At 40.8% G+C, this 26706-nt stretch overlaps 1 protein-coding gene across 2 annotated transcripts in view; it reads left to right on the plus strand.

The window, feature by feature from the left end:
* The window catches only part of HECW2 (HECT, C2 and WW domain containing E3 ubiquitin protein ligase 2), a 148805-nt gene that overhangs the window by 56140 nt on the left and 65959 nt on the right, over positions 1–26706 (plus strand). Inside the window, exons 1-2 of one of the 2 annotated variants that reach the window (XM_059853386.1) lie at positions 13622–14041; positions 19696–19803. In XM_059853386.1, the coding sequence (XP_059709369.1) occupies positions 14002–14041; positions 19696–19803 (148 nt within the window). In that variant the 5' untranslated portion in view covers positions 13622–14001. Of the gene's footprint in view, positions 1–13621; positions 14042–19695; positions 19804–26706 lie in introns of those variants that run through there. The other variant, XM_059853385.1, reaches the window with a different exon arrangement.

Genomic DNA, 26706 nt, shown 5'->3' on the forward strand with positions numbered 1-26706 from the left:
CAGTGGGACATGAAAAGATGAGACACAAACATACTAGGACTGTGAAACTAACACAGATACATCTAATACCATTTTTAATATAGTCTGATATTGGACACACATGCTCTTCAATTGTAACTGGAGGAGGTTCACCAAGGTGCCAATACTGATTTTGATAGGCTTCCTTTCCTAGCAAAGCTCATCAATTTATTCTGTTTGAAGGACAGAAAAGACACAGAGAATGGCCAGATCTGAAACTTCTCTGGTATGAAAAAATTTTCAGGTTGCCAGAGTGGTACCCAGCCCTTGTAGGATTTTCCATTTGGCATGAGGGAGGTTCTGGTTTGGGGTGAAGATGCTGGAGCTGTGCAGTTCCACTGGCAGTGCTTCGCTGACGCTCACCCTGTGGGCACAGCAGGACCTGGGCATGGCTGCCCTGGCAGCATTTCCTGTCTCCATGCCCAGCAGCAGCCAGGACTCCATCACCCTCACTGGAATGGGCAGCTGATTTTCAGGCAAGCAAACCCTGTGCTTCTGAGCTTTGTTTCAAGAGATCTGCCTCCTTTGTGTGGCAGTCATTCAGAATTAGTGTCAAACTGTTTAGTCTTCCGTCGTGTTTCAAGTCAGTGATCACTAATGTGTCAGTAGTCCTAGAAAGTTCATAAAAATCTGTAGGTCCATTGCCCTTGTCATTCCTACCCTAGCCTTGGAAAGAAATGAACCCTTTATATTCCAATGTGTGGTAATGCAAGAAATGAACCTACAATTTCCATCTAAGTAAGATAGTCATTCTGTATATACTGTAGTAAGGCAAAGAGGAAAAAGACAGATACCTATTCAGATACGGATGAGCTCCATTAAATGCATGCTTCCTTGAGAATTTAAACTTCATATGATAGTAAAAATGTAGTTCATGTGACTTAAGTCACAGTTGAGGATAATTTTCAAGAGGGGAAAGCTGAAAGCTTGGATCTAATAAGTGTCATTTGTGCAGAGGACTAAGAACTGAATGCATTCCATGCCTTGCAAAATCAGGACCTTAATCAATGTTTTATCTTTGCCATAAAATGTGGAAGCACTTTCTTGTATATGAAGCTAGTTAAGCCTAAATGGGTTTGACTTTGTAAAATTAAATGTCTGTAGAAAAACATTATAGTGCAGTAGTAGGCACATTTTGTTGTCACTGAGATAAATATCCAGTAATGACCTCATTAAAAAAGAAAAAAAAAATTTCTATGTTCACTGTAGTTTAATTTGTATCTAGAGTTTCATGCATGAAATAGTTCAGCAGATGGAAGCCTGCAGGGTGGGGGAAAATTCAGTTTGACAAATTTTTCAGCAGAGATGCATCTCTTAATTTTAGTAGATTTCCAGAAAGGCACTTGCTTCCCAGATACTGAATAAGGATGCAACAGTCTACTAAAGTCAACAATGAGAAAGATTTTTAGGAGTTATCGATGAGGTGGTACTTAATGTGCAGGTAACAACACTTCTTCTGATGTATTCTTAAACTTGTACATTTGAGCAATAGGGTGAAAAGTGCATTGTCCAGTTCCTTTGAAAACCCCAAACCAAACATCCCCCTGCTGTGTTTTTGGAAGTGAAATCCCAGCCATCCCAGCTGACATCAGTGCCACTGCCCCAGGGGATGTGAAGAGCTCTGAGTCAATCAGATCAGGAAAGGTGTGGGGTTTGGAAAGCAGTCCTAATTACAGCATGTTGAATGAGTGTGCTCCTTCTCTCCTGCTGCAGCAGTTAAATACAAATCCCTGTGTTTCAGATGCAGGTAGGGGACTGTGCTTGGTGCTGCTGGTGCTGGCTCAGCAGCACCAAGCTGGCAGGGCGTTTACTCTCCCAAGAATACAAACAGCTCTGGGCCAGGTTGGCATCTCAGAGGGGCTGGGGGACAGCAGCAGGGGCGTGGGACCAGGAGTGGGAGGGACACTCCAGGCAGGAATTTGCCCCTGGACCTGCTCAGCTGCAGTGTGCAGCAGTGACCCCAGCAGAGAGGCTGTGCTGGGATGTCATTTGTAGGCTGCTGTAAAAGGAGTGTAAATCTAATTGCTCCGTTTGCAATTCCATACTTAAGTCTGGGTTTAGTGTATTGCTGGGAGTAGCTGAGTTGGTGAGCCTTTGTTTCTAGTTGCATTCAATTCTAGGTTCTGTTTGTTACCTGATGAGTCACAGGGAATTAATGCTTTTTAAAAATACCCTCTTGGAAGTGGAGAAGGAATAATGGAAATATTATATGTAGGTGCTTTCAAGATAATTACACAACTTAATAAAATTCCTTGTCTTCATTAGTCTACAGTGATGTGTTCTTTTTTGATGTTGCATGTTAACACCATGTGAGAAAGCACTTTTTATTTCAGAGATTTTATACTAAAAAGTTAAATAAGCAAAATCGTTATCTCCTTTCTTGACTTCTGATGTGCTTTTTGGCACTGGTTAAAATGATACTGCTTCTGAAGAACTGCAGAATGACCTTTGTGTTTTTTCTGGCTTGGGTCTCATCCAGTTTAATCTGCAGAGCTATTTAGTACTTATCATAAGCAGTGTTTGGCTTAATTTCTCTCTTCTTCATGACATCAGCTTAAATATTTGAGATGAGAAATAACTGTATTGGCATCCTTTTTGTTGAAGAGGTAAATCTTAACTGTTGAAGTAGTTATCCATCTCACTACAAAACTACTAAAGCCTAAATGTGAGAAATATGATCTGGCAATGTATAGGGGAAAAAAAAAATCATTCCTATTACTCTGAATATGACAGGATGGTGCTTAAGACTAGTTAGCAATTTTTCTGGTTATTATTAGAAAACTCTGTTTATGCCATCAGAAGTTAATTTATCTTGGAAATTCTAGATTGTCTTCAGCTGAAGTTGATTGCAAAAACCATGAGCGATCTTCCAACCTCCTTTTCCCCCTTCTTCTCCATCTATATACTACATGTCATGTGATGAAGAATAGATTATAAGATGCTGTTTTTTAGATAATGTCCTTTTGCTTAGGACTGCTCTGCAGTTAAACTTAGTAAATCAAGACTTTTTCATAAATCTCCATTTAAATTTCCAAAGGAAACTGTCTTCTGTTTAGCTAGAGCATGAACTCTACCAGTTACTTTGAGGGGGCTTATTTGATACTCAGGAATATTTACTAGTGCCGTGAGACATTGATACATTGCTGGAAACCCCTGAAGGCAATGGGTCTGTGATGAGGTGATTCAGTGTTGTGTTACTCATCTCACTGAAGAGGCTCTCTTGGATATATGGTTTGACCATGGACTCTGTGCCTCTAGGGGTAAGCACCAGGGTCTGAAAGCTCTCACGAGGCACACAGGCAGCAGTGTTTTTAATTTAAGTAAAGGGGAGATCCACTAAACTGTTTCAGGGGAGGGTTTTTTTTTGTCTTTGCAGGGAGAAAACAAACTTAGGAGAACCACTTCCTGATTAGCCATAGTATGTTGCTTTTAAAGTGGGTGTAAGGAGAGTTACGAGGATGGGAAACAAACATTGCGTTTCACAGAAAATATTTCAGGTTCTTTTAGAACTCCTTCCTGCTTATTTCTTTAGAAATCTAAGACTGACTTATCTTATTGTGTGTGTATATTGGATGAATTTCTTCCAGGATGTGTTGGCTCATTTCCTTGAGTACTTCTAAATTTTCTGAATTTTTTTCAGTCACAACAGATAGCTCAAAAAGCTTTAAGGAAATGAGTCAACCTCCTGAAATAAATTGCTTGCTGAATAGAGGATACTGTGTTCAACATCACAGACGCCCTTGATGGTTCTGTGGATACTAATTAACAGATAGTCTCTGAAAAGCTGTTATATCCAGATTCCAAAAGAATTTGGGAGACAAATACCCACAGCGAGCACCTGAGCTCTCCTGTTAGGAATGTGGGGACTGACAGGTATTAGTGTGAGAGGTGCAGATGGGGAGGTGACAGACAGGCTCTTAATGAAAAATGAAGGATGTTGTTGAACTTAAGTGTAAATAAATAGGAGTAATATAAAGGTGCTGAGTTGAGGACTACGAAACTTTGATAAAACAACACTGAAATCTGAAGGCTGCAAAGGCAAAGTGCTTTGGTCCTTATTTTATTACTCACAAGCAGTTTGCATTCCAGTTCCAGGAGCCCTTGCTGTGAGTGTCCTGAGTGTCCTGCAGGTGCCCAAAGCAGGTGAGGTTGTTCTGTGAGGAAAGGCCCAGTGCCTGGCCACATTCCCTTTGGGTTGCAGGAGTCCCTGCAGGGAGTTTCCTTGCTTGGGGCTTTGCTGAGTCACTGTGCTGGCAATTGACTGCAGTCTTATATAGTTAGATTAAAAATAAGTAAGAGGACACCATTTTAGTAACATATCTTATAGAGTAGGTGGGCACAGGATTCAGGATTTTCTTCCCAAGGATTACTCAGCAACTCAGGGATAGAAATGAGAAAGCCAGCACCAAACACCATGATCTGGGATTTTCTGTCTGATGAGCCTAACTAAAAGTAAAACCAGATGGCCCTTAGTATTTAAAAAGTTCGATGTCTGGATCTGGACCTGAACTTTGAACTCTGAGGCTGCCAGTAAGAAGCCAGCTTGCCCTGCTTTGGTGCATTACACAGAAAGTCCCTGATGCAGGCTGTAAATACCACGTCTCTAAACAGAGGTGACGTGTGTCTCCAGACAGGTGACGTGCACTGTCAGGCACTCGAGGGAAGTCTGAGTGCATGCCCACCACAACAGACAGAAGAAAGCCTGGAACATCTGCAAAGGAGTTGACCCTCTTGGTGTGTAGTGTCTCTAAACAGTGTGAGTTGCATAAAAGCAGGTCCAAAATACAAATCCAACGGCAGTGGAAGGAGACAGAATAAGGTGTAGGGCTCTGTCTCTGGTTTTGTGGTTGTTGTCAGTGATTGTTGCCTGCAGTTTGTGGTTGTAAACAATTAAATTGCTACATTTCTCTTGTTGGAGCATAAGTGTTGGCCATGGTAGTATGGTACTGTGATCTGTAAGCTTTTTGATACAACCTTTAGGAGTGAAGTAGCAGTGTGTGCAGGCAAAAGGACTGTATAGTCATGGCTTATTAAAAAGTAAACAAAAGCATTGCATCAATAGAAGCATCCCTGCTGAAGAATCTGAAGAAATTATTGATTGATTTTGCAGGAATGCAGGAAAGAAAAACAATGCTTGATGCAAGATTGTCTTGCAGGTCCAGCGTACTTACCTGTTTGCAGCTCCAGCTTGAGCAGAGGAGATGGTATATCCCAAGTGTGGTAGAGAACATCAGCAAAAATAGGTGGCTAAAACCATCAGGACCAACTCCTGGCTCATTGTGACAAAATAGGTTTGGTGGTTTCAGCAAAGAACCAATAAAAATCTGTGCATGTCTGTCAAACAAGCCCCAGGCTGCAGTCCAAGGGAACCTGAACCAGGTCAGGGACAGTGCAAGAATGCAGGCACTGAGACAGCAGTGAGCACATTCTATTTCCTCCATCTGTATACCTTGCAAAAATAGCATCTTTGAAAGTGTATGTGCAAATTTGGAATGTGCTATGCTCCTGATCTATTTCTGGATTATCCTGGGTCTGCTTAAAGATTAATTCAGTATATAAGCACACTATACTGTTTGGTGGACAGGACTGAGAAAATCACGATGTGCTTCTGTAAAGTGAACTGGGTCAGACTTCAGTCATATGCTTATCCAAAGAACCTGTTCTCCTGGTGACTACAGTGTTTCCCTGATGGTGCTGTTAAATTCTGCAATGTCAGCATGCCCGTGCCAGATCCCCAAATGGGACAGTCTGTGTTTGCAAGCAATCAGTGACACACAATATAAAATTAAGCAAAAATGTAAGAAACTGTAAGCTGTAGAAACCACATCTTGGCTGAGAAATTACGCCCTGGGGACTTGGTTCACAAATATTAGCAAGGTTTGCAGCTCACTGTACAAACCTGTGGCTAGTTAGGTGGGATATAACCAATCTGAGTGGATTTTTTTGTTTGCAGTTCTTATATACTTTTATACCCATAGATACCTTTTTTTGTTGTTTTTGTATATTGCTTGCCCATTTCTTGGATTTACACTACCACATTGACTAGTTCTGGCCGTGCTAACTGGAACAAAATATGTGTTTGGAAACACTTGTAGTATTTTATTTCAGATGCAGCATTAGTAGGAAATGCTTAGAAGAGATGTTTGCTTTGTATAGGTTTGTTGGGCTTCATAATGAACTCAGATTCTTGGATTTATTCTTTTTGTTGGTCGCCTCTACATTTGGGTTAAATTACCAAGACATTGAAGCATGACAAAAGGATATTGTCAAAATATAAACATTTTTCTGTATTCCAAACCAGGAAGCTCCCTGACTTTCTAATAAATTCCCTAAGAAACCTATTACTGCCAAATGACAATAGACTAGTTTGCATTCCCGCTTAAACAACTCATAATATTGAGGATAAACTTAAAAACAACAGCTGCTAAGGGAATATAAAATCCCACAAGATCCTTAAGAGATGTGTGCTGCAGAGACACAGAATAGAATGTTTTTTGACAAGTTTCAGAAACCAGAAGAATTTCTAAAAGGCCGTGAGTAATTGCTTGAAACTGGCAAAGAAAATTTTTTTTCCCTTTTACAAAAAAAGTATTTTTGGGAATGGACTTGAGCACTGAAAGTGAGATGCTGGCTGATATTGCTACTGTCAAAAGGTCAGAACAGGCTAAGAAGAATTTTGATCAATGTCAGAAACTGTAAGCAGTAATCAAATGCAATTGCAAGTGAAGCTGAGGAATCAAAAGGCTGTCCTTTCTCTCCTCTCAGTGATGAGTCAGTTCTCTCCATCCAGTGTTGAAGGATGCCACATTGCTGAAAATTCAGAGATATCTGTACCATCATAATAGGTTCAGGGTTCAAACCATCAACCACTTGAGAATGCAAAACTGAAACTAACCTCCTGGGTTCCTAGCTGTTGTGTGTAGGAAAACTCTTTTTTCTGTGTATCTGATCTGTTCTGTGGGTGTACTGCTTCTTGTTTTAGCCCTCGTTCCTAGCAATAAATAGCACTTTCACACAATCACATACCAAAAAAAGAAAGAAGTCTAAGTAAACACCAAGTAAAACAAGGGCTGAAAATGCAAAAGTGATTGAGGGTTAAATGAACTGCACAGGACTCTTGGGGAGTGTGTTTGGCACACTTTGCTCTTTCCTGGTTCATTCCAGGAAAGGAAAGAGAGCTGTGGGGAAAGCTGAAGGCGGGACTTAGTATCAAAAGCAAAATGAGAATATCCAACTAGCTGGCCATAAAAGCAGCTGGTGGATCACTGTGTGCAAAGGCTGGGTCAGCTTTTTGGGTGATGCTGGCTCTGTAATTCAAAATGGTTTGTGCTTGGAGTTTACCACCCTTGCTAATGACCAATTAATCTTTTTCTTTTAATATGTCTTAGAGAACACTTTCAGTAATTCTGGTAGAAACTTCCACTAGCAAAAGCTTCTTGTTAGAACTGCTGGAGGGTGTACATATGTGGGCAGTTAAAACACTTAATTCGGATTTGTGGTTACAGTCATTCTCCTTCATGCCATGAGCAGAGCCAGCCATCTGGCAAGGGAGTGCCTCCTTCTCATCACACATCTGAGGGCTTCCCACAAATGAGATTTCAGCTCATTAGGATACTTTATGGCCTTGTGGGGATTTGAGAAGAAATACATACCTTTAATCTCTTGTACTTTCATCTGAGTTGCATGTTTTTGTTCTGTTCTAGAAAAGAAATGTGTTTGCTGAACTTAGCCTTTTGATTGCATATATACATTAAAGATTTTTTGTGCAGTTTGTTCAGAACTACTATAAATACCTATGAATTATTTGGGCCTGCAGCTCATTCACTGAAAGTTGTGATATGATTAGAGGGTTAGAAGTGTGAGCCCTTGCTGAATGACACTGCTTTTGAGCTGATGGCTTCCTTTATTTGGATAGATAAAGATGATGAAGTTACTTTCTGGGTGTTGCTGCTTATGGTTGGTTGGTGTTATCTCTGAAGCACCTGGAAGGTCTTGATGATCAAGATGTTGGATGTAGAGACATGACTGAGCTCATCCTTTGAGCTGTAGCAATATTTTCTAGCATTTGTAAAATGTAAATATTCCTGCCAGTAATAGGACTGTTAGAATATGAATGGGAAAAGAGCATGTCAGGTGGATAATGCACCAGTGAATTCAGGTCAGTTTTTGTAGAAGATAATTGCAGAAATTGAGGGATTTGTGTCACTTGAGTAAGCTAGAATGAGGTTTTCAAATTATTGATGTGATGAGTAACTAGTTCTGGCTTTTCACCAACTTTGAGGATCATCCGTCAGGTGAGTTTTTTGAATTGATGAATTTATTAACCTAAAGGCCATGTAACCTAAATTATAGATGCTTACAATTTATCATCACCTCACTTTTAGGACCAGAGGATGAAAAGGGCAAATAAGCATGATACTTGTCAAAAAGTGGTTGCAAAATTTATATGAATTTTTAAAGTATTCATTATTAAGTTGTAGGGCAGGGGAAACAGGATGGCTGCTAATAATTAGACATGGAATGGCTCCTGTTAATTAGGACAAGAAGTTTTGTAGGTTATTAAATAAGTAGTAACAGGATTGATACTTCCTTAGCTACTTAGTAGGGAACCTGTCTTAACACTGGCTGGGTTTCAAATAATAATTTACCATTGCTACTGTAAAGTCTGTATAAAACAGGGTACTTTCTTCTGCTGTATGAAAAGCTGGAGGAAAAAAAGGAAAAGGGAGCAGAAGGATGAGCAAAAAAGGAAAGCAGGAAACTAGACAGTGTTCTGTGCAAACCTACAGATCAATAACAGCAAATATACTTGTAATAAATTTTACTCTGTTTCATGGGTAGCCAGCATGAGGCATATTGCAAAATGCTGCCTGGAAATAAAGGTGAGTACTCAGTCTGAATGTTTCAGTAATAGACAGTTGCCAAGTACTTGTTTCCTATCTGATTTTAAAATGTCATTAATATAAACAGAACAAATGACACTTGGCAATGGTTTCAAAATACAGATTTAAAATAACATGCATATGTTTTTGAAATCTCTGCTAGCCTGTTGTGCTTTTCCTACACGTGCATTGCAGTGATATGTATGGTGTTTAAAGGGCAGATGTACATTTCATAATAATCCAAAATGGTGTTTAGTTTTTAGATTTGCAAACAACAAAAAAGTAAAAATAGAGCACAGTCATCAACTCTATTTTAAGTCCTCTCAGTTATGGCAGTTGTGTTTGCTGACAGTTGCACAAGAAAAGCCTCTTTTTGAGGTATAAGTAATTTACAGAAGATCTACATGTGGAATGAAGTGCACTTAAGGTTAGTTTATGAGCTAGTAATGGCTGTCAAATGAGCCCATATTTCACTGAAATTAAACCCAGAAGAGACCATTACATCATTCAGTACAATCTACTGTGTATTAAGGCCATTCAGTGTTGTCCAAATTTCTCCTCTCCTGAATATTCCCACTCTCAGAAGATGAAAATGTGACTATTGCCAGAGAGCAGCAGCAGACTGAATGGGAATAATGTTCTGATTGCAGAGCAGGAATTGCTCCAAGTCCGTTTTGAGGCTGAGAATGAGGGAAGAGGGATGGCCATAACCATGTGGCCTTTCCTGGAGTGGTTTCCACTGTTTCCACTTGAGAAATGTTGGACCAGAAAAAAATGAACTCCAAGCAAAACTGCTGGTTTCTCTGGGACCTTTCTGCCCTGGGTGTCTGCATGCAGGACCAGATGTTTGCTGGTTAACAAATAAACCAGCATGAAGGCCATAGAATAAATGACCCCTTACTTTTTCTGCTGCCTGTAGGATTACATGTGCTGTATCTGAAGACAAAGCTGTAAGTACAGCTGTGCTAGCAGCAAAATTGTGCTTTTGTTGGTAATGTTTGTTTACCAACAGAATTTCCTGGGGGCAGGATAGGCTATGTAGGTAAGAGCATGGCTTTGCTGGTATCACATCTTCCACAGCAGCAATAGTTTGTTATATTTTCGATTTTTTTCTGGCAAAGATTTGGGATGGGAATGTGGTCACAGATAAAAGTGCATGTCCTTTATCCTTGGAAGCTGCAATCCTCTTCTGTGTGCAGCTAAAGCAAGCTCAGCAGCTCGTGTGCTGCCAGCAAACAAGTGCTTATCTGACACCATATAAGGCTGTGGCTGAGGAGGAAAATTATGAAAAACATTCCACAATAAACTTAGACTGGCAGATTTAATATGGCACAGAAAAGGTTAGATACAGTTTTTGTTTTTCTTTCTTTTTTCTTTTCTTTTTTAGTTTAGCTCTGACAGCATTTAACCCCACAATAACCTTTAAATGTTAATTAGGAAAAAATGGCTTGTGTTTCTAGATATTCTAAAGAGTCTTGTCCCAGAATAAGAGGGTTTTAGGATATTGGTGCACGCAGGGTTTGTTGTTGTGGAGTTTGGGTTTGGGTTTTTTGCCCTTGGACTTGCTACTGTTAAAAGCAAGAAAAACACCTTTAGGATACAGGATTGTGGGAGTGTCAGGATGTGTTTAGAGACAGGATATAACAGTGAGGAGCATACTGAGTAGGAATTATGGTTGTGAAGATGAGTTTATCTGAGTTTTAACAAGATGTGAGATGCAATGAAGTGCTAAAAAAAAGGAAATGATGCTACTGGAGAGAGACAGGCTTCTCTTTTCCTTAGTATATTGCTTGCATCTTTGCTGTCCTCGTATCCTCTCATCTTTATAATGCAGTAGCCTGCTAAGTGATTGTAGTACCTTAGAGTATCAGCACAGTCCCACTTTGGTAGCCATTGGTGGCCTAAATCTGAATTTCCAAAGTGTTCCCTGTCTGGTAGCCGCTGTTTTTGGCAGTCTTCATCTTCTGTAGACATCACTTCCCCTGAACCATCAGCAGCTGAGATGGTCGTGAGTTGACAGGAGAGGTGGTGCAGCTTTTTCCTGAGCTGTGTGCTGCTTCTTTCAGGAAGAGGTTGAAACACCCCCTGTGCCATATTTGCCCCCACATACAGCTAGCTGGACCTCAAGAATTAAATGGGAGGTGATTTATTAGCGTTTTTCAAAGATGTTATGGGGAGTCTTATGCAATATCATTCAGCCTCTAACAGTCTTTGTGTCTAAGGGTGTGCAGTACCATCTGTCAGAGTTTATTCAGTGTCATTCTCTAGATTAATTTTTGCTGTAGCATCTATGACTTTCTTGTTGTAGCCAGTCTTTAGCAGTGCAGTGCAGGAACATCCAAGTATTGTGGCCCTGTGCTGTGCAGGATGTGGTTTCCAGGGGGGCCAGGTCAGCTGGCAGGTGGCTCATGATGCACAGGGCACTTGTGCTGTGGGTCTGGCACATGTTTGAAACCTGAACTGTAGGTGGGAATGAAGTGCACATCGTTTATGAAGGAGGATTAGTAAGATTTTCAGGAAAGATGTTGAGCTTGAGGTCATTTCCTTCCTCTTGTTACACTTTTGAATTTCTGCCAGTAAGATGGGTGAAAGGGCTTATTTTTATCTTTGAATGCTTTGAATTTCAATGATGCCTTTACTTTGAATACAGAGAAGTGGAATTCCACTTTATTCCTGCCATTGTACTGTCATGTGTCTGAAGAAATGACTTGTATTTTTTTTCAGTATCTTTGTGTCTTGCATTCTGGTTAAGTAATCCTTTGAGCTGCTGCTGTGCCCTGAAATACCACATTGTGTGAGGGCACATGGAGATGCTCTGATCCCCATGCTGAAGTGTTAGTGTACATAAAGAAGGAATCAAAATGTAGAGGTATAATTCTTGGAAAAGAATGAAATGACCAGTGTCAGAATGTAGGCTGAGTATGAAAATGAAAGCAAGGATTTTCCCACTCTGTTATGTTTCAATAGCAAAAAGGTTTCATAGTTCAGTGTTTGGATGGGTTGCATGGTATGGTGTCTGTGCTCTGCTTCTGCAGCTGAAGTAGGAGTGAAGTATTGGAGAAGTTGATGTTATTCCTGGCCATCCTGTCAGTCACAGCTAGAAAAATTAATAATGGCTCTTGCTGCATAAAGCAATAGAGTGCAATAAAAGTCAGCAGCATATTAATGTACGTAGTGAGTCATGGGGGCATTCAAGGGAATGCAAGTGGAGTCTTTCTGCTTCTTGCCCACAGCTCAGGGGCAATCAGCGGAGGTACATGAACCTTAAATTTGGGTGTGCAATAGGAAAAACTGCTGCTGTGCTCTGAGGAGCAAACACCTCTTTGTTTTCTGACTATGGGTCATGATTATAGATGATGATGATTCACTGTGAACATAGCAGGACTGTGACACCAAAAGGGCAAAATCTGTGTCCAAACTGGAATTCAGTGTTGCCCAGCACCCTCTGGCAGTGCATGATTACCTTCAGGAAGAGCTGCAGCAGCAGCTTCTCTCCTGTGCAAGGTTGTAAAAGCATCTCTTGTATCTTTTTCTGCCTCTTTTCTGCTCTTGCTTTTCTCAGTTGAACACTTGTGTCTTGTATTTCCGTTACTTTCCAAGTTTTTTCCAAAGTGTCCTGAAAAGTAAAGAGAACTGTGATAGCAGGATCTTGTAGCTGCTTAGGGAACTTTAAAGACTGTCCAAGAATTTTGTTTTCAACTTTTTGGGGTTGCTCTGTTGGGAGAGAGGGAGAAATGTTTCCAGCCATTTAGTACGCAGCTGTGTGTTAAGATTTCTCTTACAGTATTCCAGTTCTTTCACCTTTTGTCCTTTGAAGATACAATTCCTAGAGGTGCTCATGCAAGCACAAAGCAATACATTAGCTTTCATCTCTTTGTTAGTAAAGAATCCCTCTTAATTTCTTTGACTGGAAGTTTTTTTAAAAAATCTTCAAGCTGAGTAAGAACAGATACTCCTGTAAGAGGTGGAAGAGGTTTTTTTACTGTTTTTTGGTTTTTTTTTAATCTGAGTATTACTTAGAAAACCAAGATTTGCTTTGAGAGCCTGAACCTACAGCTCCACAAGTGTGCCATTTCATGAAATGTGTGCTGTGAAAAATTTGATCTCAGGCTACAGACCAGATTGCAGTTTCCTTTAGGAACCCTTTTTGTTCTTGAGGTGCTGGGACTGCTTTGGCTCGGTTTGGGTCCTTGCCACTGGCTGTGTGAGTTTTAGGTCAGCTGCAGTTGTTCCACCAGGAGACCACTGAGGAGTTGGAGCATTTGGAGGAATAGAGGCTTGTCCAAGCTCCTGCCCTGAGGTGGCATTTACCACCCTGAAAGAGGACAGGTAGTAATGGAAGCTCTTTGCCACCTGCTTGTCCTCCTGCCCAGGAGTGCCCTGTGCAGAGTTATCCTGGGATTAAGGCAGCTCCATGCCAGCCAGAGATCATGGAGCAGTCCCCTGTTCCCTGAAATAACTGGATTTGTGGGGAAGTCATGCGGGAGAGTGAAACACTGTGTAAACAAAAGCCAGCACTCCCAGCGAGCTCCCGCTGTGCTCGTTGCTGTGGCTGCCTTGCCGTCATTTCTAGGATTTCAGGATCCTCCTGTTTACATCAGCCCGCCCGTGCTGCGGGGCCGGGGCCATGCTGAGGAATCCTCCCATGGCCAAGGCAAGGAAGGAAGTGGAGGGAGGATGGGGCTTCGGCATCCTGTACCCTTCGGAGGGGAGTGGCCGCAAATAGCGGAGCCTGAAGGACGTGATACCTTCTGTGCTTTAGCACGGGCTGCTTGAGCCCAGGGGAACCTGGAATAAAGGAGAAAAGGCAGACGATGGCTCGGAACTGCTGCGGAGCTGGAGAACATCCCTCTAAAAGCCTCTCCTTCAAGTGACAGGAGGAAGGGAGAGGACAGACGTGCCTCGTGGAGCTGAGGTTATGCAGCAGTGCTAACACGCAGCTAAAGCCTCCAAACTTGAGCTGCATGGGCTGGGTCCAGAAGGCAACTTCTGTTGGAAGCACTGGTTGTGACTGAGAACAAGGATGCTGTTTTCAATATCCGTCCTCTAAAGCGTTACTGGTTTTTATTCTTCAGTTTGTTAATTGGGCTCTGATGGAGGAATGCAGTTTAGGATCCACAGGCATCCTTTGGAATGGCCAGGTAAGGCTAGAAGGTACAACTAAGTGTTCATCTTTAGTTTCAGCAATGGTGCTGTCTTTCATGGGAAATATTTGGTTGTACCAGGTAACCTGTGTTCACAGGCGGAGATGGCAAATTTTGAAAATCAGAGAAACAAGCTCTGGCTTAGTGGGTTAATATTTGTTTATATGGTACTAATTGATACCTAGTGTATTTTAAATTGATTGACATAATGTGATTTATTATAGTGATTGCTTGCCGTGGAAACCCTTGAACCTGTTAATTTACTTATTGACTTTCTAGAAAAGGAGTGAGGCCTCAGGTGATAAAATTTATCTTCTCCTTTGGATGTGTCCTAGTTTCCAAGTGCTTTTAAGCATATTTTGGGTATAAGGAAGAAATATATTTAGTTCATTATATCAGTAAACACAGTGCTACTTTTTTATTGTTCACCCATGGATTTTTATTTCTAGTATTTCTAGAATTAAAATTATTAGAGGTTACCAAAGTGAAAATGTTGCACCAAAGGTAGCATTGCAGACTTTCCCAGTCATTTGCCCAAAATCACTGTATGTATTCTTTGGAATGTTCTTGTTAGTCTTATGTTTTGATGACAGTCTGTTTTACTGCTTGGAAGTCTGTGCTCACAGTGAAAAGCAGAGTGCAATTGCTGGCATTGAGACTGAGGTATTTGGAAGTAATGCAGTAAAATGCATGCCAATTAGTTTTTTGTTTTACATTGGAAATGCCATCCCAGAGATCTCCTGAGGTTGGCTCAAAATCAAGTTCAGAAATATTCTCCAATGCAGATTAATCACAAACCTGTTACTTTTAAAGACTAAGTGAAATGATGGAGTACAATAGGTAGGGGAGGGACCCTTGTTAGTAGGATGTTTATGAGAGAAACTGATGGCAGATCCACAGATCTCAGCTTTGGACACAACTAGATGTAGCCTTGCTATTCTCCAGCCTTCCAGCACTGCTGATCCTCACTCTAAGAGAAGACCTGCCTAGAGAAATAAATGAGAGTGATGCTTTAAGAGCTTGGTACCAATACTCCTCTTAAAAACTGAATGCATTGCACATGCCATCTTCAGTGCCAAAAATGTATTGACATCAGCCTAAAATGTGAAAGAAGTCAGCATTCTGACAATATGAACTTAATTTAAAATTTTAAATTGAAACTGAACAATACAAACACTTCAAAAGATTTTGTGTAAAGCATCTTCCAGAGAGGGGTGAAAAATCAGAGACTGGGATGTAAATCCCAAAGGAGGATAAGAGAATTTTACAGGGATACAATGGTGTTACCAACGTGATTGATCTTTTCTGAGCTGAGCTGCACGGATTTTTCAAGAGCTGTGAGTTAGCCATATATGGTAGTGAAAGATGAAAATTGTTAAGTTGTATATAATTAAAGTTGACAACCAGAATCTATTAACATCACCTTTGCTCTGGTATGAGCATCTTTATAAATGTGTTAGAGTAAAGAGATCAGAACGCAGAAGTTTGAACCTCTTAGATTGCTATAGCGACCTTTGCTTATTGCACAGGAAAAAATTTAAATCAGTGATGTTTCCACCCCAGGAATTTGTGACTTCTGTAATGTTTTGGCATATTGAAGAATAAAAATCATTTATGTTGATGGAAGCAACCCTTTAATCACAAAACCTAACACTACTCTCGACAGAAACTGGGACCAGATGATGAGTGCTGGTTTGCCTGCTCTGTGCACTGGGACTGCAAGGCTTGTTTTAGATAATTAATCACTAGCAGTTCCTCTTCATCTATCTTATGAAAGACAGATTATTTATCTGTTTGTTGCTTTAATCTATGCACGAGGACTCTGTGAGGTGATGGGTTCCAGGTAGTTTATCCTTTTTTCCTAAGACAGAAATCATGAAAGATATAAGACAGAAAGAACAAAATATGAACTCCTCAGAAGGCTCCTGACCCCTGATGTCAGCCACTGGCTTAGCACGGCTTCCAACACTCTGTAACATCCTTGTGCAAAACTGGGAGTAGCAGATGATAAAATGATTGTGCAGTCAGACAGGCTGCAGGAGAAATGGGCAAACAGGAGTCACCCCTGACATTGGGATGGGCTGGGGGCCGACTCTCTGCAAATCAGTTTTGCAGAAGACCTGGAGATCCTGGAGGACAAGTTGAGGGAGAGCCAACAGTGTGCTAGTGCAGCTTTTCTTAATGCCAGGTTTGGCTGATTGTTTAGTAGTTAAATAAAGAAAACAGTGTTACTCAGAATGTTTTTGCTTTACAGTGATTTCAAGGAGCATTACTCAGAGAGAAATTCCACACAGTGATACATTTATTATTGCCCACTTTTTGTGGTAAAACATTATCTCATATACTCTGATTTGTACAGGGGTTGCAGCTCTGAGAAGTTCTGTTCTGTAGTATTTTTTGTCTAAGAATTACTGAAGATAGAGAGAAAGTGTGCATCTTGCAGTGTTTTATTTCTTTCAGAAGTGTAACCTCACTGGACAACATACTGATGCAGTAAGACAGTATTTTGTTGCATATTTTATGTTCTGGGAAGGGATATTTATATCTACTCTTTGGCCCAGATTCTGGAACAGCCGCCAGTTTCACAAACAGCCACAATTATGTGCTAAAAGGAGAATAGAACTGCTTAGAATTGAACTTCCCTATGGAATATATATATATATATATATATATATATATATATATATATATGGGGAGAGAGAGAGACTCTGTGTGTGTGTATGTTTGGGAGAAGAGAAAAAATGAGGGAGTGATAATTCTGATGTTACTCTTTGTGCTCTTAATGCTTCCTCTTTTTTTTTTTTTTGGTCAATATTTTAATGGTTATTGTGTACTTCAGTGTTTTCATGCCATGCATTTTTTTCCTTCAGTTTTTCTTTTTAAAATCCATGAACTGATGTTTGAAGTTATTTTTCCATATGCATTAGTAATGTTATTTTTCCCCTATGTGAATAGCACCATAAAAGTAAAAAAACCCCATCTGTTTCAGAAGAAAGTCAAAGCTGACCAAAATAAATTCTGTAATTTGAGTCAATTGCTGACAGGCAATGGTCTGTTAGCATTTTCCATCCCTCTGTCTCCCCCACCTTCTGTTGCAGTGGCAGCATGCCTGTGGGCAGAGTATCAATGATTTAGTCTTCATTGCTGCAAAGGAGTCCGTTCCTTCATGGAAGGGCTGAATATCCAGGCACTTCTGTAAATGTGGGATTTTATTAAATACAGTGAAAGAAAGTGTTCTGCATTCTTGTCACTGCCAGCTGGGAATTTGAGACTCAGTTCATGGAGGACCTTTTCTGAAGCTTTCTAATATCCCTGTAAAAATTGCCATTGACTTTGCTGTGTGACTGGTTTAAAAAAAACAAGAACAGTTGCTTGTGCCTTATTGTTGGAAATGTCCCCAATAAAGGTGTATTTCTTTGCTTCAGGCTTTGTTGAACAAGATAAAAATAAAAAGAACTTATGGTTATAATATACCAAATATCCATCCTTCTTAGAATCATGAACACATGAACAGACTCTTCTCCAGTTGATTAAATACAGACATTCAGAACTAGAGCATGTTAGGTGAGATGTTTACTGCCAGGAATGTGTCTTCATTTACCTAGATGAAATGAGAATGCTGAATAGCTTACAACTCTATGTTTCAGATAACTGGAATTTTTAAAGAATCTGCTCACTTTTGGTAGTGATGTGTTAGATAACCAAGTTTATATGGTGGACCAGAACAGTCACTAATGTAGTATTGCTGGAAGTTAAGCTCATGGCTTCCCAGTGTTCTTTGTGGAAGAAAATAGGGGGCCTTAGGATAGGAAGGCACAATTAGAAAAGTAAATAAATTCATCAGCAGTTTATTCTTTTGGTTAGTTTGTCATTGCAAACCACATAGAGATTTTTTTATAAGGCCTGTGGGGTGATTTACAGGCTGTACATTCAGTGCTCCACTTGATATGGCTTTGGAAAAAAACCCAACAAAACATGGGTGAGATGCAGCTTTATTTACTCTGAAAGTTTTTTACAGTAATGAAGAATAAATACAGTGCAGTTTAAGATTTTACTGCCTGTGTGCCTGACTTTCTGATGCATTCAGTTTGTGTCCTATCATGTTGATTCTGCACGAGAAGTTAAGCCTGAGGGTATTACAAGCTTGAGGATCACAAGTGTTAGGAGAACCCTCCTGTTCCTTCTCCTTGTCATTGAGATAATTGTGAAATTCTCCTGGACTTGTCATGAGTTTGAGACGTTGAGACATCAGCTTTCTAAAAATTCTCAAAGTTACCCGTGGCTGGAGGCATGAAAATGTCAGTAGCTTGCCATGACCCCTTCTTGGTTCTTCAGAGTTCTTCTAGGATTTGGGCAGTGTGTGAGTCCTCTTGAGCAACCACAGAAGTCCAGCATGTGGTAGTGTTCTGTATGTTGGTTTGGTGGGATGAGATGTACAGACTGCACTCATCATAATCCATGTACACTGAGATGAGCCATCAGAATGAAAGGGAGGAAGAGAAGCTTTAGTGTGAGTTCATATTTTTAAGGTAAATGCAAGAAAGTTGCATTGTTTATTATTCTTTCATAAATAGTGTATGGAGATCTACAATGTAGGTGACAGTTCTGTAATCTTATGTGAGAGTTTGTGCCCAAGTACAAAGGAATGTGCTTGAATGGACATGAGCTTCATGAAGCCACAGTAGACTAGGTTCTTAGTGAAGTCTTTTTAAATTTGTAGAATGCACTCAAATGCATAAAATAAAAGAATTTTTTTTAAAAAGTCAGATTATAGAATATGCAGTACCACTAGAAAGAATTAGGATGTTGTATTTAACATCATAGGTGTAGTTCTTGTCTAGTCTAGTTAACAGCTGCTGAAATGCACTGGTGGAATGTCATAATACATACTTCCAAAGAACTTTCTGTACAAAAGAGTTAGGTTGGATTTATGTCAGCTCTGTCCATGTCATCAGAACTAACCTTTTTGCCCTTTCAGACTGCTTCTTCTCTTGGTTTTCTTTCATTCATTTGGTGTTCTGGGTGTCTGAATACAGGCTGGAAAATAAAATGGCCCTAAGACTTGAGGACAAAAATCTTAATTTGAGATGGGGTAAAACTGATATTGCTAAGCTGCTCTGCAGATACTATTTGCTTTGAATGTTTTCTCTGAATGTATTTTGCTGAATCTCTCCTTTCTAGCTCTGGCTTTCTGACAGTTGTGCACTTTGGGCCTCTGACTGGATACCCTTAGTTATAATTCTGCATTTCCCAGCTAGGGAATGAATGCTAGATTTTCACACCACAGAGCAGGACCCGTGTATAACATGGTGTGATAGCTCTGGGATGCAGTTTCAATCAGCTATACACTTCCAATAGCCTCTCTGTTGGATTAGGGAAGTTTTGGAATTTAATACTGTACCTTGGCAGGTCACCTTTTACAGGAAGCCATATATTTAACTTGGCTGTGTGTCTGTCTGCTCACTCTGCATAAATTGATCTATCAAGTGTACAAGAGAAGCTATTTATCTTTTGCCAGTTAATTTGATTTCTTTATTTTTTAAATTTAATACAAGTAATTTTTTGTATCTGAGCCTCTTGAAACAGAAAGCCAAGAAAACTCTCTTTTAAATACTGCTTGCTGAAATGATTTTTTATCTTCCCTCCTTCAGATGAGAACTCTCCAGCCAATTTCTGGGATTCCAAGAATCGGGGAGTGACTGGCACGCAAAAAGGACAAATTGTGTGGCGAATTGAGCCTGGCCCCTACTTTATGGAATGTGAGTACCTATTTATGCAGTGCATATTCCAAGGCAGGTCAGCAGGGTGGCATTTGATACCCATTCCATCCGTCTGTCTGATGAATCAGGGGAATTGATTGTATTGCTCTTAGCAGGGAGCATTTTCCAGTGCGCTTGCTGGATGTGATAAAAACAGAGTTGAGCTTAGATGTACATTTGTATTCTAGTGATGTTCTTAGACAGCACATTTCACTTTAAGGGAGGAAAGAGTTGTCTTGTGTGGTGTGATGTAGTATATATGCATTGAAAAATGAAGTCCCTTCCCTTCCCACAGAAGTTCCAAATTTCAGCTGGCCAAATATTCATGGTAAGTGTGTGTGAAGGAAAAGGTAGTAAGCTAATAGTGCTTGCTAATGTTTGTTACTGGGAAGGTTGGATTTGACTCTAGGAAGTGCCAATGTCCTGTTCAGTTGCATCAGAATTTCTCAGCTGAGGATTTGTTGAGCTGGAAAATCCGCTGGGCAGTTTGGAAATGCTGAGAGTCTTTATGTGACTGAAATAAAAAGCCTTCAATTGAACTGTGTTGGTACTCAAGCTTCAAATTGAAGAGCTACACCACTCCCTCAGATGAGCAGGATTTATAGGAAGCTGAGCTACTCTGCTGTGGGCTGGGGTTTTTAATTTGTTGGTGTTTTTTTTTCCTTTTGGTGAAGCTATGCTATCCTACCACATGAAGCATATGATCCTAAAGAAACTGAGGTTCTAATCATAGGATGTTGTATCAGAGCTTGCTGGAAACTCTAATCTGCCAAGCATTAAAGTGGCAATCAGTCCCAGAAGAGCTCTGAGTTGCTCTGCCACCTGTTTAGCCTCACAGTAATGAATCCTCTTTCATAAGTTAAAAAAAAAATAAAAATACTCCCACTCCTTACTTCACTGCAATGAAGTAAAACACTGCAGTGCTGCTTACTGTAGGTCTTGGCAGACATTTTTATTCTAATTAACTGATAGAACAGTAATACATGTATTTTAAGAGGTGTTGTATACCCTCTACTAAAAATAAATATTAAAGCTTCCTATTTCCAGAACTCATCATTGAATCTTGCCAAGTTGCCCTATGTGTTACACAGCATACTTCTCAAAAAAAAAAAAAAAAAAAAAAAAAAAAAGAAGGAGAAAGGGCCTGAATAGGATAAAATTAAATTCCATTTTAGGAGTTCATTACATTACAATGATTGAACTGAAGACAATGCACAAGAAAATAATAAAGATAATTAACTTCCCTGGTGCCAAAGACACTGGTATATTAAAGCAGATTAAAATCTCTGTTGGTAGAGTTCATTGCCTCATCTTTCTTGTACATGAACTCCGTCAGTATTGTTGCCAGTATGGGCAGTTTGACTTCAGGGGTGTTTGTGTCTTTTAGCTGTTATGTGTAGCTCCGTAGTGTATTGAGGTGAGGCTCTTGAATAATATTTCCAGTTCATGTGGTAACCCAAACTAATGCTTCAAGTACTACTAGCTTAATCAGCTGCAGCTGACTTTGCACTTTGCAACTAACTGCACATCCCAGTCAGCTGAAAGGAAGTGCAGGATGTGTGTCCTTCAGTCATGGTGAGCTTCACTAACAAACAGCTCTGCTGCCATACAATGAACAAGAGACAAGCAATCCTGCAGCAGCTGAGAGCTGTAAAAGGGAGTGTTTATGAGCATATGTTGCTATAGCACATGGTGTGGTAGATGAATATGTCACCAGTGACACTGGTGTTTCTAGTGAGAGGTCAAAACTGCGCTGAAACACTTCACCCAATTTCTGATTCCACTTTTTAAGTGAGAGGTCTCCACACATCTGTGACCATGTTTGCACAGTGAGGCTTTTCCTTGTAACTTATAGGTGGTGAAGCAACACTGATGCAACAACTACAGGCAGCTGCTCTTTGCCATTTCTTTTCTATTCCTCTGCTCAGTAAGTCTGAGCAGGGGCCAGTGCAGCAGGTGCTGCGCCCTCCAGGTACAACCGCGCTGTCCCTGGGCTGCAGCGCCAGGCTGGGTGTGGGAAGGGCTGTGCTGTGGGGTTCTTACCATGCTCTGCAACCTGGCACTGCCCAGCTGTGCCAAACTTAGCTCCCCTGTTAACCTCCTCCTTCTGTTGTGGTGCAGATATGACTTGTCTCTCAGTCTAGCACTGCACGTGATGCCACTGTCATAGCTAGAGGGAGAAACAAATGAGCAGTCTAACATTTTCAGTAAACATTAAATTTAAGGTATTTCTGATGCTTTAATCCACCACTGTTTTCCAAATTTGGGAAAGAGCTCTCCAGTTGTATATTTCTTATCTTTAGAAATATATTTGCTGAGAGGTAGAATATATGAGATACAGGTCATGGTACATGGGGTTTATCATATTTACTCCTCACAGTAATGACATTCAGCAGACTGTTAGCAGTATCCCTGAATGTTTGAAGCAGCAGATCCATAAGGGGGGCAACGTCTGGGGGACCAGCATGAACCAAATGTGTAAATGGATCAATCTGAACTCAATTGGAGACTAGCCACAGCATAGGAGTACTCGTTGCATCCAGTCTACTCTCAGCTGGGACCAGTATTTGTCCTGCTCAAGTGTGAATTTTATTGGAAGATTTCAAGGACAAAGATGTTGTGGATGCTGTAGGTAACTTGTTCTAGTGCTGCAGTATTGTTCCAGCTAAAAAGATTTCTGTGATATCCAATAAGAATGGCTATAGCTTTAATTTCAGGCCATTGCCCCTTTTAAAATCTCTAATAGAACTGGAAAAAGCAGAGATAGTAACATTTGTCTTGCCTTTAACTCCTCTTCACCAGAGTAAACAGGGCCAGCTCCTTTAGCTTCTTCTCATATGTCACATTTTATCCATCCTAACCACCTCTGTTGCCCTCTGCTCTCCACTCTCCATTTTCTCCATGCTCATGAACCTAGGGACCCAAAACTAGACACAGTATTCCTCACCAGTACCAAGTAGAGGGGAACAGTATTTAATTGCCACCTATATTCTGTGATACCTGCATGATTGCAGGTTCCTGCTGTATACTGTGATACCTGCATGATTGCAGGTTCCTGCTGTATACTGTGATACCTGCATGATTGCAGGTTCCTGCTGTATACTGTGATACCTGCATGATGGCAGGTTCCTGCTGTATACTGTGATACCTGCATGATTGCAGGTTCCTGCTGTATACTGTGATACCTGCATGATTGCAGGTTCCTGCTATATTCTGTGATACCTGCATGATTGCAGGTTCCTGCTGTATACTGTGATACCTGCATGATTGCAGGTTCCTGCTGTATACTGTGATACCTGCATGATTGCACGTTCCTGCTGTATTCTGTGATACCTGCATGATTGCAGGTTCCTGCTATATTCTGTGATACCTGCATGATTGCAGGTTCCTGCTGTATTCTGTGATACCTGCATGATTGCAGGTTCCTGCTATATTCTGTGATACCTGCATGATTGCAGGTTCCTGCTGTATTCTGTGATACCTGCATGATTGCAGGTTCCTGCTGTACACTGTGATACGTGCATGATTGCAGGTTCCTGCTGTATTCTGTGATACCTGCATGATTGCAGGTTCCTGCTGTATTCTGTGATACCTGCATGATTGCAGGTTCCTGCTGTATTCTGTGATACCTGCATGATTGCAGGTTCCTGCTGTATACTGTGATACCTGCATGATTGCAGGTTCCTGCTGTATACTGTGATACCTGCATGATTGCAGGTTCCTGCTGTATTCTGTGATACCTGCATGATTGCAGGTTCCTGCTGTATACTGTGATACCTGCATGATTGCAGGTTCCTGCTGTATACTGTGATACCTGCATGATTGCAGGTTCCTGCTGTACACTGTGATACCTGCATGATTGCAGGTTCCTGCTGTATAGTGTGATACCTGCATGATTGCAGGTTCCTGCTGTATTCTGTGATACCTGCATGATTGCAGGTTCCTGCTGTATACTGTGATACCTGCATGATTGCAGGTTCCTGCTGTATTCTGTGATACCTGCATGATTGCAGGTTCCTGCTGTATTCTGTGATACCTGCATGATTGCAGGTTCCTGCTCTCCCTCTTCTCAAGGAGAGGAAGGGAATGTTTCCTGCAAGCCTGAGAAACATTGAACCTGCTCTGGCAGTGAGACCTGATGATGCTCATTAACAGAGCAATGCTAAGTAATACAATAATCCTTTAGGATTTACTTTCAAAAGTGGCCTAAAGCTGTCATGGTTTTTTGGGAAGAAAAGGAATGTAAGTTGCTAATGTTGGATAATGAGTTGTGCTCAGTCAGCATGCACTTAAACCAAAGACTCTGGATGTGGGTTTTCCCTGGCAGTGTCACAGCCTAGGGACATTATGTATCTGTTCACCAGTAATATCTCTGGAGGGTGAAGTACAGAGAATTATAGCATTGCTAATGAGCCATATGCAAACAAATCTCATACAGAAGGAGTATTTCCATTTTAATTGCATTAATGTTAGTCAGTGGGAGTCAGCTGGGTTAGGCCTTGGACTCCTTCTGCAAAAAGATTTGTATCTTTTAAGAAAAACATTTTATACCTTATTTGTGAAGCTGTTTTTCCATGAGCGAAATTATAAACTTATTTATAGTTTCACCCAGGTCTCTCAAATTTATGCTTATGTTTAAAGGTAGACTTGAATAAACATTTTTCTGAATTTCACATTACTGTGTGTCTGTAGTCTTGTAGCTCAGTGTTAAGATCACTTAATTTATTCATCTTAAAAATCCCTCCCTGGGGATTCAGTATCTCCTATTTTTCCAAGAAAGTAACATGTAAAGGCATAGTTTGCCATCTGCTCTATTCAGATCAAGCAACCTGCAGAAAAGAGGGAGGGGAGAGTTTCCTCTTCCTACTAAAAACAGCCATTAATTCCCCTCAAAGCATCCAAAATTAGCAAAACAAGGATGATCAAAGAAAACTCTATTTGCCTCGGACAAAAATCAACACAAAAATTCTGTAGGCTCTGCCCTGGAAGGGAGAATCAAAGGAATCAACGGTGAAATAAAGAGAAATGAACTTAATGTATTCCAGAAAAACAAGCAGCCTCTGAGGGGGCTGGCTGAAGAAGGGGAGGGAGGAAATATTATGCAGAGGAGAAGGAAAATATTTGCAAAATACCAAGTCCAACTCACCATCACAAACAGCCAGTGTCCTTAAGATGTCACCTTGAGACAGTGTGAGTGGCTCTGAACTGCAGAGCCAGGCAGTACAGAGACAGGTGTTCCTCTTACTTTTCCCTGGGGAAGGAGCAAAAGTGCTTTGTAGGCATGAAGGGGAACTCAGTCATTTTAGACATTCAAGAAGGTGAGTTTGAGGATCAATATGCCTGATATGCTGTTTCCTCACATAGCAGAGGTGGCTTTCAAACATCCTGCTCTGAGGCTTGCTAAAATGTGAGCGAAGGAAAACAATGACTCACTCACTGGATGGCTCCATCAGGTTTTTTTGGTGGGTAAACTACAGAAGGATTGCTAAACCCAGCTCTACAATTTTCATCCTCCTGTAAAAGGAAACAAGTTCAAGGAGTATTATCCTAAACAGGTAGCACTAGTGGGAAGGTGCACCACAGCTTAATGCTTTTGCATTTAGTATGGTCATCTGGTATTTAGCATGGCATTAGGCTGTTCAGGTTTCTAAGTACTTTGGGCCTTTATTCTCTGGTGCAGGAGAGCTTTCAGTTGCCCCAGAAATGATTCCAGATGGCAAGTGTTTCTCTGGGTGTAGCAGGGTGTGAGCTTTGGATGGAAGCACAATACCCTTTAGGGTATTGTGCTGGAAACAGAGTGGATGGTGATGGTATTCCATATGGAGAACAGAGGTAACAGAAAGATGGAGTGAAATGATCCATAGGAAGGCTGGTGATAGAAAAAACACGTGAGAAGAAGCCTGAGATTTATTTGGAACTAGCTGGTAACAGCTGCTGCTCATTCATAATCTGCAGCTTCCAAGTCAGGTTTCTGCAGTACAGAGAAGGACAGGTCATGATGGAGATGCCATGGCAGGGAGATCAGCCTGGGACAGTCCCTGCCATGCAGCAGGTAACTGGTGCTTATGCACTGCCACATGCAGTGTGCCCAGAAGTGAACAGCTGTACATATCCCAGTAGGTGAAGCAGGGGGTGGTTACAGTTCAGCACTGTGGATGGCTCACTCTTGATTCTCTGCCATGGTCCTGCCTGGTTTATTAGCATGGGCTTAGGCTGAGAGCCTGCTTTGAGATTGTATTGGCCTTGTATTTATAAGTCATAGTTTTGGTCCCATGAGTGTTAGTTACAGGGTCCACAAGAAGCACCTTCACCTGCTTTACCTGCCTTTGTTGTTATTTATACCATTTGATGTCATAGTCATTATTGTCAATAATGATTTGACATATATTTTCTTGATTGATTTGCATATATTTTCTTTAGGATATATTTGCATATATTTTCTTTAGCAGTGCTATGGCTTCATGCTGTGAGCAATAATCCATAGTGGCAGCTGTTGGGATTCATCCAGAGACTGCCAGTCTTGTCACATCAATCATTTCCAAATCCCCCCTGGGATGTTTGTGGTTAAGTTACTTCTGGTGCCACACTGCGATACTTGGATGCAGTGACTGCACAGATGCAGTGTGTTTTGAACTAAAATCTCATTTATGGCATAGAATCACAGAATAGTTTGAGTTGGAAGGGACCTTTAAAGGTCTCTAGTCCAACCCACCTGCAATGGGCAGGGGCATCTTCGATAGGTCAGGTTGCCCAGATCCCTATCCAACCTGATTTATTTTAGTTTAAAACCATTACTCACTGTCCCTGGTAAAAAAATTTTCCCCATCTTTTTGATAAGCTCCCTTCAAGCACTGAAAGCTGCAGTGAGTTCTCCTCAGAGCTTTTTCTTCTCCCAGCTGAGCA

The sequence above is a fragment of the Haemorhous mexicanus genome, chromosome 8 (assembly GCF_027477595.1).
Source record: "Haemorhous mexicanus isolate bHaeMex1 chromosome 8, bHaeMex1.pri, whole genome shotgun sequence".
NCBI classification, from domain to species: Eukaryota; Metazoa; Chordata; class Aves; order Passeriformes; family Fringillidae; genus Haemorhous; species Haemorhous mexicanus.